The 13,542-nt window shown below is 45.1% G+C and overlaps 1 protein-coding gene across 1 annotated transcript in view; it reads right to left on the reverse strand.

Annotated features, from left to right (window-relative positions):
• Positions 1-261: 261 nt before the first annotated feature.
• The window catches only part of tacr3a (tachykinin receptor 3a), a 17,775-nt gene continuing 4,494 nt past the window's right edge, over positions 262-13,542 (reverse strand). The window contains exons 2-5 of the mRNA XM_027158066.2: positions 12,830-13,018; positions 11,989-12,139; positions 2,332-2,528; positions 262-1,242 (exon numbers count right to left, since the gene is read on the reverse strand). Coding sequence (XP_027013867.1) covers positions 945-1,242; positions 2,332-2,528; positions 11,989-12,139; positions 12,830-13,018 — 835 coding nt within the window. The 3' untranslated portion in view covers positions 262-944. The remainder of the gene's footprint in view (positions 1,243-2,331; positions 2,529-11,988; positions 12,140-12,829; positions 13,019-13,542) is intronic.

Consider the following 13,542-nt stretch of genomic DNA (forward strand, 5'->3'; position numbering starts at 1 on the left):
GATTATGTTCCGTCCACTCTGAAGTCGTTAGAAAGTAATTCTCAGGACTGGAGTGTGTGAATGAGATCTCGAGCTGAAATCGATCCTAAACACTGACACAGAATCTTAAGCAGCTACAACATGAAGTCAACAGCACACGGGGTTCAGGACAGGGTGTAACTTTAGTCCAGGGTTTTTCCAGAATGTTCCGTTCGCCCCTTTATTGTGTAAAAACTCTTAAATATTCTGATTTATTATTCTGGAGTAAGATTGAAGAGAGAGAGAGAGAGAGAGAGAGAGAGAGAGAGAGAGAGAGAGAGAGAGAGAGAGAGAGAGAGAGAGAGGAATGAGATGCTTACTCTACCTTTACTGTGAAGGTTTCTCTAGCAGTTAGCGATCTTTAGGGAAACGTCGATCTCGTCTATTTCTTTTTTTTTCACGTGAAAAAGCAGGAGTTATCAAAAGAGACACTTGTTTGGGCTGAAAGATTCTGGAGCAACACTGAGCCGTGATAACAAACCCACAGAGAGTTTTATCGAGGCTGCTTTTCTCCTTCTTGTTACAATAACAATAAGCAAAAACCACAGAGGAAGCAGACGGATGAATAAATCAGATTTTTCCGCGCATGCCTTCACACTGCGGTTGTGTAATTAGTGATATAACGAAACATGACGGTTTTGTCCTTCGGTGATGAAAATGAACATGGAACAAAGAGATCTCAGCCCGACGCGTACGACTGGAACAATTTACCTCATGAAAACTTTTGTTCTTTATGTTATCTTAGTTTAATCGCATAGACATTCGTACAAATGCTAACAAAAGCCACCAGTGTTGGTGCTTCGTGCTAATTTCATGCTAAGGTTATGAGACCCCATGAACCTCTCACAGTCTTGATGTTAAAGCGTAATGGCAGTGAAACGAGTCTGATGAATCCGATCAGAACTCTTAGGAATAAGCGCATGTGGTTAGCAGAAGTCATCGCGAGGGTTGCTGGGTGCGTAGGTCGTGCTTCTCTTGGCGGAGTGAGAGCAGCCGTTGTGGCCGTGGCTGTGGTGGAGGTGCTGGTTGATGAGGCTCTTGCGTTTAGTGGAGCCTTCTGTGGAATCATTCATGACCATCATGGTGGTTTCCACACGTGACAACATGCACATGCTGCTCTGACGTGTTGCCTGCATGCGTGTAGCCCGCAGCTCCAGATCATCATAACTGGACAAGCGAACAAATGGACACCAGCGTAAAGCTCGCTTAAAACCTGCTCGGAACCTACGGGCGAGAAGAGATGAACGATAGAGTGATTATTTTTATATGACAAAAAATAGCTACCATGAAAAGCCTGGCAATTAGTAATATTAAAAATGTGTATAGTTTAGCTGAAAAACAGACGTCATGGTTCATAAAATGAGCTGAGGAAAGATTTTCTCGCTATCTGAACATCGTCACTGTTCCTGTGATGAGACGTCACGGGTTTCTGATATCTACTGACACGACAGCCGCACTCAGACGTCTATCGTCACCGGGTTTATTTCAGTGTTTATTTTGTGAACCATTGTTCGTCCTTGAGGTCAATAAAGTTCGTCCATTTATTTATCGGTTTATCTAAATGGCAAAGACGTCACGTCTGCGCCGACTCTGTGCCACTTCCTGTTCAGTTTCCTGTTTTGCTCACTGCTCTGATCAGCTCTGATCTCACTGGCTCCACGTTATTAATCTCATTATGTCTCGTTAGTGTGTTTATTTATTTATTTCATTTAACTCGTTAGTCATTGAGGAGGATTTCTGAGCCACGTCGCTACCTCTCGTTTTCAGGGTTTATCGTATTTTGTGACTGCGATTTATTTCATCGTCCTGTGGTCTGACCCAAGCGCGGAACGGCGTTTAATCTAAAACGGACTCTAGTGAATGGATTCAGGGGCGGGGCTTCATATGAGATCAGACTGTGATGTCAGAGTCTGTGGCACAATTACAGTTAATATCTTAAATATCTTTAGTTAAAGGCGAAGAATGGAAATGTTTAGCCAGTAAACCTGTGAGCTAAGCTAGATAAGAAATGATAGTTAGCTAGATAGTTAACTAAAGTTAAACCAATGGCGGTTGCCATGGCAACAGAGTATATAATACTGAAACACTTTGAAATGGGTGATGATGTAAAGTGAGACTTGGGTCCAGCTGTGAGTCTTAGCTAGCTGAATAGCAGTGCGCTAACCAGTGGCTAGTTGGTGGACATGCTGATGTTTCGATCCTATTTGTTTAGCAGGTTAATGAGCCAATTTCAGCAGGCCACCGGCAGGTTTTTGTTTCGTTTCCCTTCCTAGTGGATTGTTAACAGTGATATCTCATGAGGACTCTCTGTACCTGCTGTTCAGGCAGCAGTAGATGATGGGGTTGTACATGGTGGAGCTCATGGCCAGCCACATGACGGAAAGGTAGACCTGCTGGATGGACTTCTTCTTAGCCAGCGCCTTGTTCAGGCCGGTGATCAGGAAGTAGACGTGATACGGCAGCCAGCAGATGGCAAAGGTCACGACTACGATGATCATCATCTTCACCACCTGGAGAGAACAGAATCACCGACATACATCATGCTGCGTGATTCAGAACTACAGCAACAATAACTGAAAAACACTTTTCATGAAACACGTCATCTGTCAGATCGACCGCACAACAACATTATACACAATAAAGCCGATGGAAAGGCCAGATGAAGGACGCGGTTGTTCTCAGCTGGAAAAAGCCGGAAATGCAAAAGTTTTGAAAAATCCCGATAGGCGCATTGAGCTTACAGGAAGTGGCTGCATGGTAGCAGGCATTTCAGTGGACCTGGCAACCCATTTAAACTAACAGACAGTACTTTTTTTTTTTAACAAAAAATCCCTAAAAAAGGAAACAGATGAAATGAGAGAAAGCTGCAGCGCTGCTGATAAATGAGAACTAATGTCAGTCCACAGAGAGCTGAGTTCTAGCAGCAGTCACATCTGTATGCAGCAGTCACATCTGTATGCTGGTGATGAGCTTCTTTCTGTCCCAACACCCAGACTCTTAAATTCCTGCTTATCAATAGCATCCATCATGTGTATTACCCAGAATGCTCTCTGTCTGCATCACTGAGTGTGTGACTGAGTGTGTGACTGAGTGTGTGTTGCTCTGCTGATTCCCACAATCTGCTCCAGCAATTCCCTGAAGTCAGCAAGCGTAACCCGAGTCCCAGCTCTCTCTCTCTCTCTCTCTCTCTCTCTCTCTCTCTCTCTCTCTCTCTCTCTCCCTCTCTCTTTGTCTCTCTCTCTCTCTTTGTCTCTCTCTCTCTTTGTCTCTCTGTCCCTCTCTGTCTCTCTCACTCTCTCTCTCTCTCTCACTCTCTCTCTCTCTGTCTCTCTCACTCTCTCACTCTCTCTCTGTCTCTCTCACTCTCTCTCTGTCTCTCTCTCACTCTCTCTCTCTCTGTCTCTCCCTCTCTCTTTGTCTCTCTCTCTCTCTCTCTCTCTCTCTCTCTCTCTCTCTCTCTCTCTCTCTCTCTCTTTCTTCCGCTCCACCTTCTTTCTCCTCTTTCTCTCTCTCTCAGCCCTTGTCTCCTCTTCTCTTTCTCTCTATCGTCTCTCTCTCTCGAATTCTCTCCTGCTCTCGTCTCTGCTCTTCCCTCTCTCCCCGATCGTCCTTTCTCTTCTCTTCAAGCTCTCTTCCTCCCATCTCCTTCTCGCTCTCTTTCTCTCCCTCATTCTCTTTTTCCTGCCTACTCTCTCTCACTCTCTCTCTCTCTCCTCCTCCTCTCTTTTTTCTCTACGAACTCTCGTCCTCGTCTCTCTTCTCCACCTCTCTCTCCTTCTCATAAGTCTCTCGTGCTTCCTCTCTCTCTCTCACACACTCTCTCTCTCTGTCTCTATGAGACTATGGGATGTAGACATTACTATGTTCACAGTAAAAAGCAGACTGTGCTGTCTGTAACTTCTGAAGCTCTGTATATTTAACACATGAAGACGTCGTGCTGTTCAGGAAACATTTAGAAGCAGGAAGTGATTTTTACGGAAGTTTTACTTTCGATAAACAGCCCGAATGCTAACAAACTACCTTTGCACCACCTGACCTCCTTCTCCTGTATCCTTTTGTAGTCGACCAACACTTTACCTCATTCCCTGTTTGTAGATCTAATCCCTTCTGAGGATTTCTCTGTCTCCAGCCCGCTGGACTCAGCTGACATCAGCAGCTTCTCCACCAATCACCAATCTTCTGCTTTACACCAGTTCGTGTCACACAGAAACATGGCCTTGAGGTATTTTCTCACATCTCAACCACAAACTCTTTTCTGTTCTTTCCAAACTGCCCTTAAGTGCAGATGACGATCCACTCGAAGACAGACATCTCTGTGCACTAATAACCTCTCGGCTGAGGCGGCTCGTGTGAGGGTCGCTAATGACCTCTTCTCTGCGCTAGCTTTTAACTCGATGAGTCATGACATGTTGTTTATACTGTTTTTTAAACTGCTCAATTTCCGCTCGATTGATGTTAGAAGAAAAGCAGAAGACAGGGGCATAGAGCCTTTCTTATCGACCACAATATCATTACAACACAGAGGAATACTTTTCTTCACATACCCCCACTGAGAGTTTGGGGTCAGAGTGCAGGGCAGCTATGATACCAAGCGCCCATGGAGCAGGAGGGTTGACGGGCCTGCTCAAGGGCCGCATGCAGTGGCAGCTTGGCTGTGCCTTTGCCTGATGCGCAACCCCGAGCCTCCGCGATCTCACAGCCCAGTCAACCTTACCAGCAAACTCGCAGCACCACGGCCGACGTTGTGAGGCGTTTTGCGACTGGATCAGACTGCTGTCACTGACGTCCTCAGGGTTCGGCTCTCGGCCCGATCTTCATCGTCGTATATTTGTAAAGAATAAAACGTGGCGTATCATTTTGCTATGAGAAATGTATCAGTGACAGGGTGGTGAGATGAACCTGAGTCACCGAGTCATCCTCGATTCGATTCCTTTCTTATAACTGACTTCATAAAACCTCTGGAATCGGACACCAGACACTCCTTAATGCTTCGTGTTCCTACAGGAAATTTCATCAACTCAGTGATTATAAGGTTGAAGTTCTTTGCTCATTTCCTAAAAACAAGCCTGTAGGTGGAACAGTGACTCTAAAACACCCCTAAATTAAACTGGTGTAAATGAGTGAACTGGTGTCCCAGTGAACTGGTTCATCCATAGACTCCTTATCCACCACCAGGACAAACCAGGCATGAATGGATTTCGGAAGACAATGTCTTGGAATCAATTCTGCAGAAGACTTAATAAACCCAGCTTGAATGCGTTTCATTCATCTCAAGCCCTTTTACTTTCTCTGCACACGGTGATCGTTAATTTATTTATACCAAGTGCAAATCATACGACTCGTCTCTCTCTCCTCCTTTCCGCTCGTGTTTGCCGCTCACGTCTCTTCTCAGTCTAATGAATCCCGAAACCCTGAAATAATCACGAGCGTATTCTACATTCAGCTGCTAGAATATTCACACAGTTCCTGCTACAGCTGCTATCTCCATCCCTCCATCTGTCTGCCTGCATCACCTGCAGGTTATCACATCCTCCTCCCAGGACTCTCAGCGATTTCCCTCACTTACTGCTCAGATGTTCTCAGGTTCTGGTCTGCTGGTGATCCCTGATGAGAGCGAGTCTGTGGGACGTGGAACGTTCCAGTCCTCAGTTCTTAGATCACATTTACATTTACAGCATTTAGCAGACACCCTTATCCAGAGTGACTTACGACTGAGCAACTGAGGGTTAAGGGCCTTGCTCAGGGGCCCAGCAGTGGCAGCTCTGTACAATTTGCGTTCAGTTAGATGCTACATAGACATCAGTCCTGCCTCCGTAAAGCCCGGCGAGTAAACGACCTGCTCTAAAGTAGCAGCAGGTCCCAAAAGCCAGCTAATCTATACAGCCCTCTTTTACTGTCTTCTTATCCGCTCTCACTTATCGCCGAGGCAGGATGTAAACGAGCGGCGTTTTAACACGTAGCCTCGTATTTATCCGCTTTGCTAATCCGCCCTCATGTTTATCTGTCAGTCCGAGTCAATCCCGAGGATGTGCTTCATCCCTTCATCTCCTCAGACATCTGAAGGACAGATGTGTGAGGATCAGCATTCCATCAATTCCATCGCTCATCATCAGCACTACATCTCATCACCGATTCTTTCTTGGTGCACACCTAATGTCTGTCTCCCAGAAAGACTGCTGCGCCTTCTTTGTAAGTATTCGTGCCGTGTCTGCCGTCAGAGGAGAAAACCGATGGCACAGAGAGAGATGAAAAAGGTGAAGAAAGAGAGGGATGACAGTGGAAGGAATTTAATCGAAGGTGTCAAAGCGCGAAAGAAAAAAAAGCAAGAATGTGACGGTGAAGAATGAAAAGAAAGAGGGAAGAGGATGGATGGAAAGAAAGAAGGAAGTAACGCATAGCAGGGGGAAGGATAAGAGGAAAGGACTTCGGAGACATTGTAACAAAAGCAGATAGAATATAAAACCCTAATACATTTAATCATCATATCACATTAGTTCATTCTTATCCTCATGTATAGAATTAAAATGTATCGTATTATTTAAGAGTCTGAGGTTGTTGCCCTTAATAAAGCCCAGTGTTGAATTGTCTCCGTGTCCATCGTCCCGTCCCTTATCTGATTACTGCACTAATGAAGCTCATTACATTCTCAGCACTGCACTAGCTCTCTTTAGCACGGAGAGCTCTCGGCTGGAGCGACAACACAGACACACCGTCACTAAACACCACCGCCAGCAGCTCTGACACACTACAGCGTGACTCAGAGGATCTCCACAAGGCAATAATCAGTGCTGTTTCTTGATCCTCACGCTAGCAGACCTCAGCAGTTCACAGAGTTCCTGTCTGCTTGACTAAAGCTTTAGCTTCGAGCTGAGCGATAATTTCCCCTCCACTCCACCTGACTGATCAGATTAATCTTACGAGAACTCGAAAGGCAATTAGAGCAGTGATCAATTTTAGTTCCAGCACAGCCAATTTAGCCTAAATGAGCTTTAATTCTCACTGGAGGAATCTGTAACATGCAGTTTGACGCTTTTGATTAAGTCTGAAGGGAACAGAAACCCAGAAAAGGTGAAAAATGCACAGAAATATAATGTAATGAGTGTTATATAGTGGGTTTTTATTAAATGAATGAATAAACACTCAGTTTATGTGTAGTTCTGAACTGGAGCTGTACTAGTCTCAGGGCCGCTGATAGAGAAGATACATCAGCACCTGACGACCAATAAGAGTCCACGACCAATCAGAGTCCACGACCAATCAGAGTCCACGACCAATCAGACTCCACTACCAGAGGTCACGACCAATCAGACTCCACAACCAATCAGAGTCCACGACCAAACAAAGTCCACGATAATGACGAAACAGAGAGGATCTCTGTAATGACTGAAAGGAAGGAAAAGATCTCAGGATCTGTGCGCTGTGTATGAGACTCACGGATGGATGTGATCTAGAGAGAGAGAGATCGCGAGAGAGAGCTTGTTGGGTGTTTTATTGTGTGTGTTTTTGTGGTTGTTTATGTTGTGGTGTTGTAAGTGTGGTTTATTGTTGTGTGTATTTTGGTTTTTATCTTTTTGTTTTCATGTTCTCTCTCTCTCTTTTTAATGGATTCGCTCTCTCTCATATACCATAGCTACTCTCTCTGGCTACTTTCTCGTTTCTCTCTCTCTCTCTCTCTCCCTTTCTCTCTTTTCTCTCCCACTCTCTCTCTCTATCTGTTTGTTTTTTGTTGTTTTTTCTCTCTCTCTACTCTCTTTTTCTCTCTCTCTCCTCCTCCATCTCTCTCTCTCTCTCCTCTCTCTCTCTGCTCTCTCTCACTCTCTCTCTGATCTCTCTCTTTCTCTCTCTCTTTTCTCTCGCTCTCTCTCTCTCTCTCTCTCGCTCCCTCTTTCTCTTTCTCTCTCTCTCTCTTTCCCTCCTTTTTTTCTTCCTCTCCCCCTTTCCTCCTCTCTCGTCGCTCTTCTCTCTACTCTCTCCTCTCGCTCGCCTCTCTCTTTCTCTCTCCCTCTCTCGCTCTCTCTCGGTCTTCGCGCGCTCCCCGCGCGCCTTCGCGCTCGCTCTCTCTCTCTCGCGCTCTCGCCGGCGCGCCTTGCGCTCTCGCGCGCCCCTCTCTCGCGCGCGCGCGCGCCTCCGCTCTGCTCGTGCTCGTCGCGCTCTCTCTCTCCCCTACGTCTCTCTCGCGCGCGCGCGCGCGCGTCGCTCTCTGTCCTCTCTCTCTCTCCCCTCTGCTCTCTCATCTCTCGCTCTTCTTACTATCTTTTTTTTTTCCTCGCTTTCGTTTTTTAATTAGTTCTCCTCTCTCTCTCTCTCCCTTCGCTCTTCTCTCTCCCGCTCTCCCCTCTCTCTCTCTCTCTCAGAGGTGTTCACACAGACAGATCTGAACCACGCTTCAGCTCCAGGACAGAGATGTCCTTCCCGCTCCTCACACACAGACCAAACAGAGACAGAGGAAGTGTCTTTACGTTAAAGACCTGGAGATGTTCCTCAGAGTTCAGCTCAGCTCTTCATCAGAACCGTTTCAGAGGAAGAACATGTTCCTGCTTTCCCAGCTTTAATTATCCTCCAGAGTGGGGACGTTTAGTCTGAGACCTATCAGCTTGTACTGCCATCTCCATTACCCTCCACACACACACACACACACACACACACACACACACACACACACACACACACACACACACACACACACACCACACACACACACACTGATTTACTAAGTAGCCTGTAATAGACAGAAGGAAAAGAACATTGTAGTGAGCTGGAGATTGTAGAGAAGTTCTCAGGCAATTCCAGTGAGTGTAATGGGCGCCATTACGCCGCTGATCAGAGAGGGACGTTATGCAGCGACCTCTGTGTGATTTCATTCTGTCTTTGTGTGTGTGTGTATGTGTGTGTGCGTGTGTGTGTGTGTGTGTGTGTGTGTGTGTGTGTGTGTGTGTGTGTGTGTGTGTGTGTGTGTGTGTGTGTGAGGTGAAAAAGCAATAAAACCACACAATATCCAGGATGAGATGCTGTTTGTGTCCCTGAATACAAAGTGTTTTGATGGAGTCCATCAGTCCACTCGTTCCTCCGCCCTGACAGCAGACCAGGACAAGGCGGTGGAGCAGCACGCTCGCCTCAGAGTAATGAAATCCAGAGACACAAAAACCTTCTCAATGTTTTCTTACGTCTAGAATCTGAGGCTAAAGCGTTGACAAGTGCATCGATCTCACTTTAGCTTCCGTCTGCGTGCAACTGTGCTGGGATTTAAACACAATGCCTGCAGAGTCCAAGCCGACTTCCCTCTCGGGTAAAGACGCTGCGTCTGATTTACTCTCACATCAAACCTGCTCCTGACTTCACACGCCACACTTTTATACCAAACTCAAAAAGAATCATTTTAATTACCTCACAGTGCAAAGTGCAGATGAAACCCAGACCTCAGAACTCTCCTCCTCTACTCAAGTAAGCTCCACCCACTTAGATTTCAAACTCATTTGCATAATACACATTTACATAATATACAAATCCTACAATTTGTGTGGCAGTTTCAGGATTTATGATGCTGTGTGAACATGAACAAAAACGAGAAAACGGCCACCGCATTCGAATCCGTTGTTAGGTGGAGATGTTGGGGCGGAGCTTGATTTAGTAACACAGCTGTCACTCAAAGTGATTGGTCTCTTTATTGTTCTGTGGATTGTGGCAGGAACTACAGTAGACATCCGGGGCGATGTTTGCGAGACGTCTCTTTTCATTTTTATTCACAATAGAACGTTGTGCGCTATGCCGTCGACTTCATAATGAAGGTTTATAGATTTGCTAATTACTTCCTTGAGCATAATTAAAACTCACGTCTCAGTGCTAATGAGATATCGTGTTCTCGTCTGACAGAGACCGGTCTTCGGAAGAGACAATCGTCACGAGGTGCGGCTTCGGAGAGAAGAGAGGAAGGCAGGCACTCATCCTGGATCGCTCTACTCCAAAAACAATCAGCCGGGCTCATTTAGAAGATACTGGCGGTGTAGAGCTCTCCTGGTGGTGCTCGGCTGTCTGAGGGCTGTGGATGGGGTTCTGCAGTAACGCTTACAGACAGACGAGAACTAAAGAGAAGTGAAGAGAAGGTAAGAGCTCTCATGTGGAGAGAAGACCGCGGGAAATATCTTCAGTTCCAAGACTAGACGAGACAAGATAACTGTCGCTAGTTCTGCTGGGGCTCGAGGGGAGTTTTCCACAAGCCACATGGAAATAGTCAAACTGCTGAAATGTAGTCGGTCATGAAGGTAACAGATACCCTTATCCAGAGTGACCTACAACTGAGCAATTGAGGGTTAAGGGCCTCGCTCAGGGACCCAGGAGTGGCAGTTTAGTCCTGGGGTACGAACCCATGACCTTCCGACTAATAGTCCAGCACCTTAACCACTGAGCTACCACATCCCACATCATTGTGATGTTGCTGGTCCACATGCTGCCCCTGGTGGTGATGGGAATCACATACACCAAACATCACATTAAGGCTGGGCAATTGATCGAAAAGTAATCGAAATCGATATTCAGAACTTATAATCGATCAAATTTTTCCAGGTTGATTATTTCGATTACTTTCCCATTAAAAATGTGGAGTCACGTGACCCCGCTCCGTTACGTTACGTTATTCCGCCGACATGTCGAGCATGGAGAGCTTAAACACTCAGACAACCGAGCAACAAGAGCAGCTCGTATCAAAGAGAAACGCAGTCTCCGTCGTTTGGACACATTTTGGCTTCGGTAAGGATGACAACGAACAGAATGAAGTCAGATGTAGACACTGTAGAAAAACAGTTTCGACGCCCAAAGGTAACACCACCGACTTGTTTCAACACTTGGAGCGCAATCACGTTACTGAACATGAACAGTGCATGGCTCAAAGAGACTGACAAGCGCCAGGCGACAAGTGCCTCCGCAAAGCATGTCGATAACAAACGCATTCAGAAATGCCACACAGTATGAGAAGAGTTCAAGAAGATGGAAAGAAATAACTGACGCTGTTTGTTATTACATCACAAAGGATATGACTCCGTTGGCTACAGTGGAGCGAAGCGGGTTTAAACACCTCCTTAAAACTCTCGACAGAAGATCACATCTAAAACTGCGCAGGACGATGGACACATTCCTGAGCCTTACTTTGCACGACACTGACGACGATCGGAAGCTGCACCAGAGATGCCATGAGACGGCGTATTTTCCAGCCGATCACACAGCAGATATGATTGTGCAAGGTCTGATAGACATGCTTTCTGAATGGGACCTCGCGGAACACAGACTCTCAGCCATTACGACAGACAAGGAGAAAAAATGCACTGTTTAAAATATTCTTTACAGGAAATACAAGAGATATTTTATTTAGAAGAGATACCGCTTATTTTCTACTTTTAATACGAAAAACATGAAAATAATTTATTTGGTTTCCAAAAGTGCAAGTTATTTATATTTAACTTCAACATTGATGTTCAATAAATAATCACAGATAGTAGATATTGTGTGTTTCCTTCAATTATTTTAAAATCAAGTAATGCACACTTCATTCAAAAATCTCACTTGTAATATCTGAGCATATTAACTAAACAAAACGTGTCAGTGAACAATGAGGGCAAAAAAAATAAAATAATAAAATAATCGTTCATTAATCGTAATCGAGTTAAAATGTTCAATTAATCGAGATTTTGACTTTAGGCCAAATCGCCCAGCCCTACATCACACACATCACTACCTACAAAAATGCTAACGCTGATGGGAACTGTTTTGTAATTGCATTTGTGCAAAACATGATCTGTACTCAGCAGAACCATGTTAAAAAATATCGGCACCCTCTTCAAAAGACCCAGAGAAACGCATCAGCTTTCATTGTGCATCTGTACGAACGGTGTCCGTTTACATCTACACGCTGTGTCCCTATTCCTTCCTGCTCATTTTTATTGTAATCTGTTTTCAAATCAGAGCAGTTTAGCCACCGACCTTCCTCTTGGCGCGGAGCTGTCCGTGATAATTGTCTGACGAGTCTCCGGGGATCGCTCCACCCCACAGGGTCACACCGATGATGGTGTATGTGATTCCCATCACCACCAGTGGCAGCATGTAGACCAGCAACATCACAATGATGTGGTACCTGTTAAAGCACAGAACAAATAAAAAACAACAGATTAGATCAGAAGAGAGAGAGGATCGGGTATTTACAACAAGGTACAGAGTATCAGGAGATCAGAAGTCTAGCCTCTAGATCAGAAGTAGAAAATAAACTCATAGAAAAAGATAAAGCAGGTTAAAGTTACGTAAAGCTTCGATTTAAAGACCATCGCTTCTGTTAAGTCTGGAGTGACATCGTTAACATCGTTAATCAGAGCCGTCCATGTAGAAGCTGTTCACACGGTTCATAACGCTTAACTAGCCAGAGAACCCACGAGGAACTAGTTAGTTTATGTCAAAGCAGATAAAAAACCTTCTCTACTCTCCGTGTGTGACGCTTAGGCTGCATTTGCATGCCGGAATGTGATTGGCTGTTACACTTTGTGACACAATAACACTTGTCTGTCACGTGTTTATTACAAGAGTGTAGAAATGTGTACATAGTGAACATTATAATCACAATTATAATTTCTCTTGGGTAAAGAAATAACTCATCAGACTTTTTATTCATTTATAGTCACGTCTAATGTCTGCGTTATGAGTCATTATGAGTATTTTTAAAATCCTTTATAGCTGTTGCTATAGAAACGATCACGCATAAGAACAGGCGCAAACCTAAACCTAAACAGCAGAACTCCGACCAATCAGAATTCAGGATTTAGGTGACTCTCACATGAAGGGGTCGTCCCCGGGTTGAGGCCACGCTACGTAGCACAGAGTCCTCTTGGGTAATTTCCTGACGGTGGAGAAGAAGCAGAGCGGGAACGCCAGGACCACAGCCAACACCCAGATACACACGATCACCACTTTAGTGGCCGTGGCTGAGAGATGAGGCTTGAGCGGGTGGATTATAGCCATATACCTGTCCACACACACACACACACACACACACACACACACACACACACACACACACACACACACACACACACACACACACAGAAGAAGACATATGAATAAAAGGAAATGTTCTTCTGGGGTCTTTAAGGGAAATATTCACATATTTGATCACATTTTATTCTATTTATTCTTTTCTTCCAACCATGTTGTGGATTTGTCTGTTGTGCAGCGACTCGGACCACAGCCAACACCCAGATACACACGATCACCACTTTAGTGGCCGTGGCTGAGAGATGAGGCTTGAGCGGGTGGATTATAGCCATATACCTGTCCACACACACACACACACACACACACACACACACACACACACACACACACACACACACACACACACACACAGAAGAAGACATATGAATAAAAGGAAATGTTCTTCTGGGGGTCTTTAAGGGAAATATTCACATATTTGATCACATTTTATTCTATTTTATCTTTTTCCACCATGTTGTGGAATTTGTCTGTTGTGCAGCGACTCAAGAAAGAACA

The sequence above is a fragment of the Tachysurus fulvidraco genome, chromosome 7 (genome assembly GCF_022655615.1).
Source record: "Tachysurus fulvidraco isolate hzauxx_2018 chromosome 7, HZAU_PFXX_2.0, whole genome shotgun sequence".
Classification (NCBI taxonomy): Eukaryota; Metazoa; Chordata; class Actinopteri; order Siluriformes; family Bagridae; genus Tachysurus; species Tachysurus fulvidraco.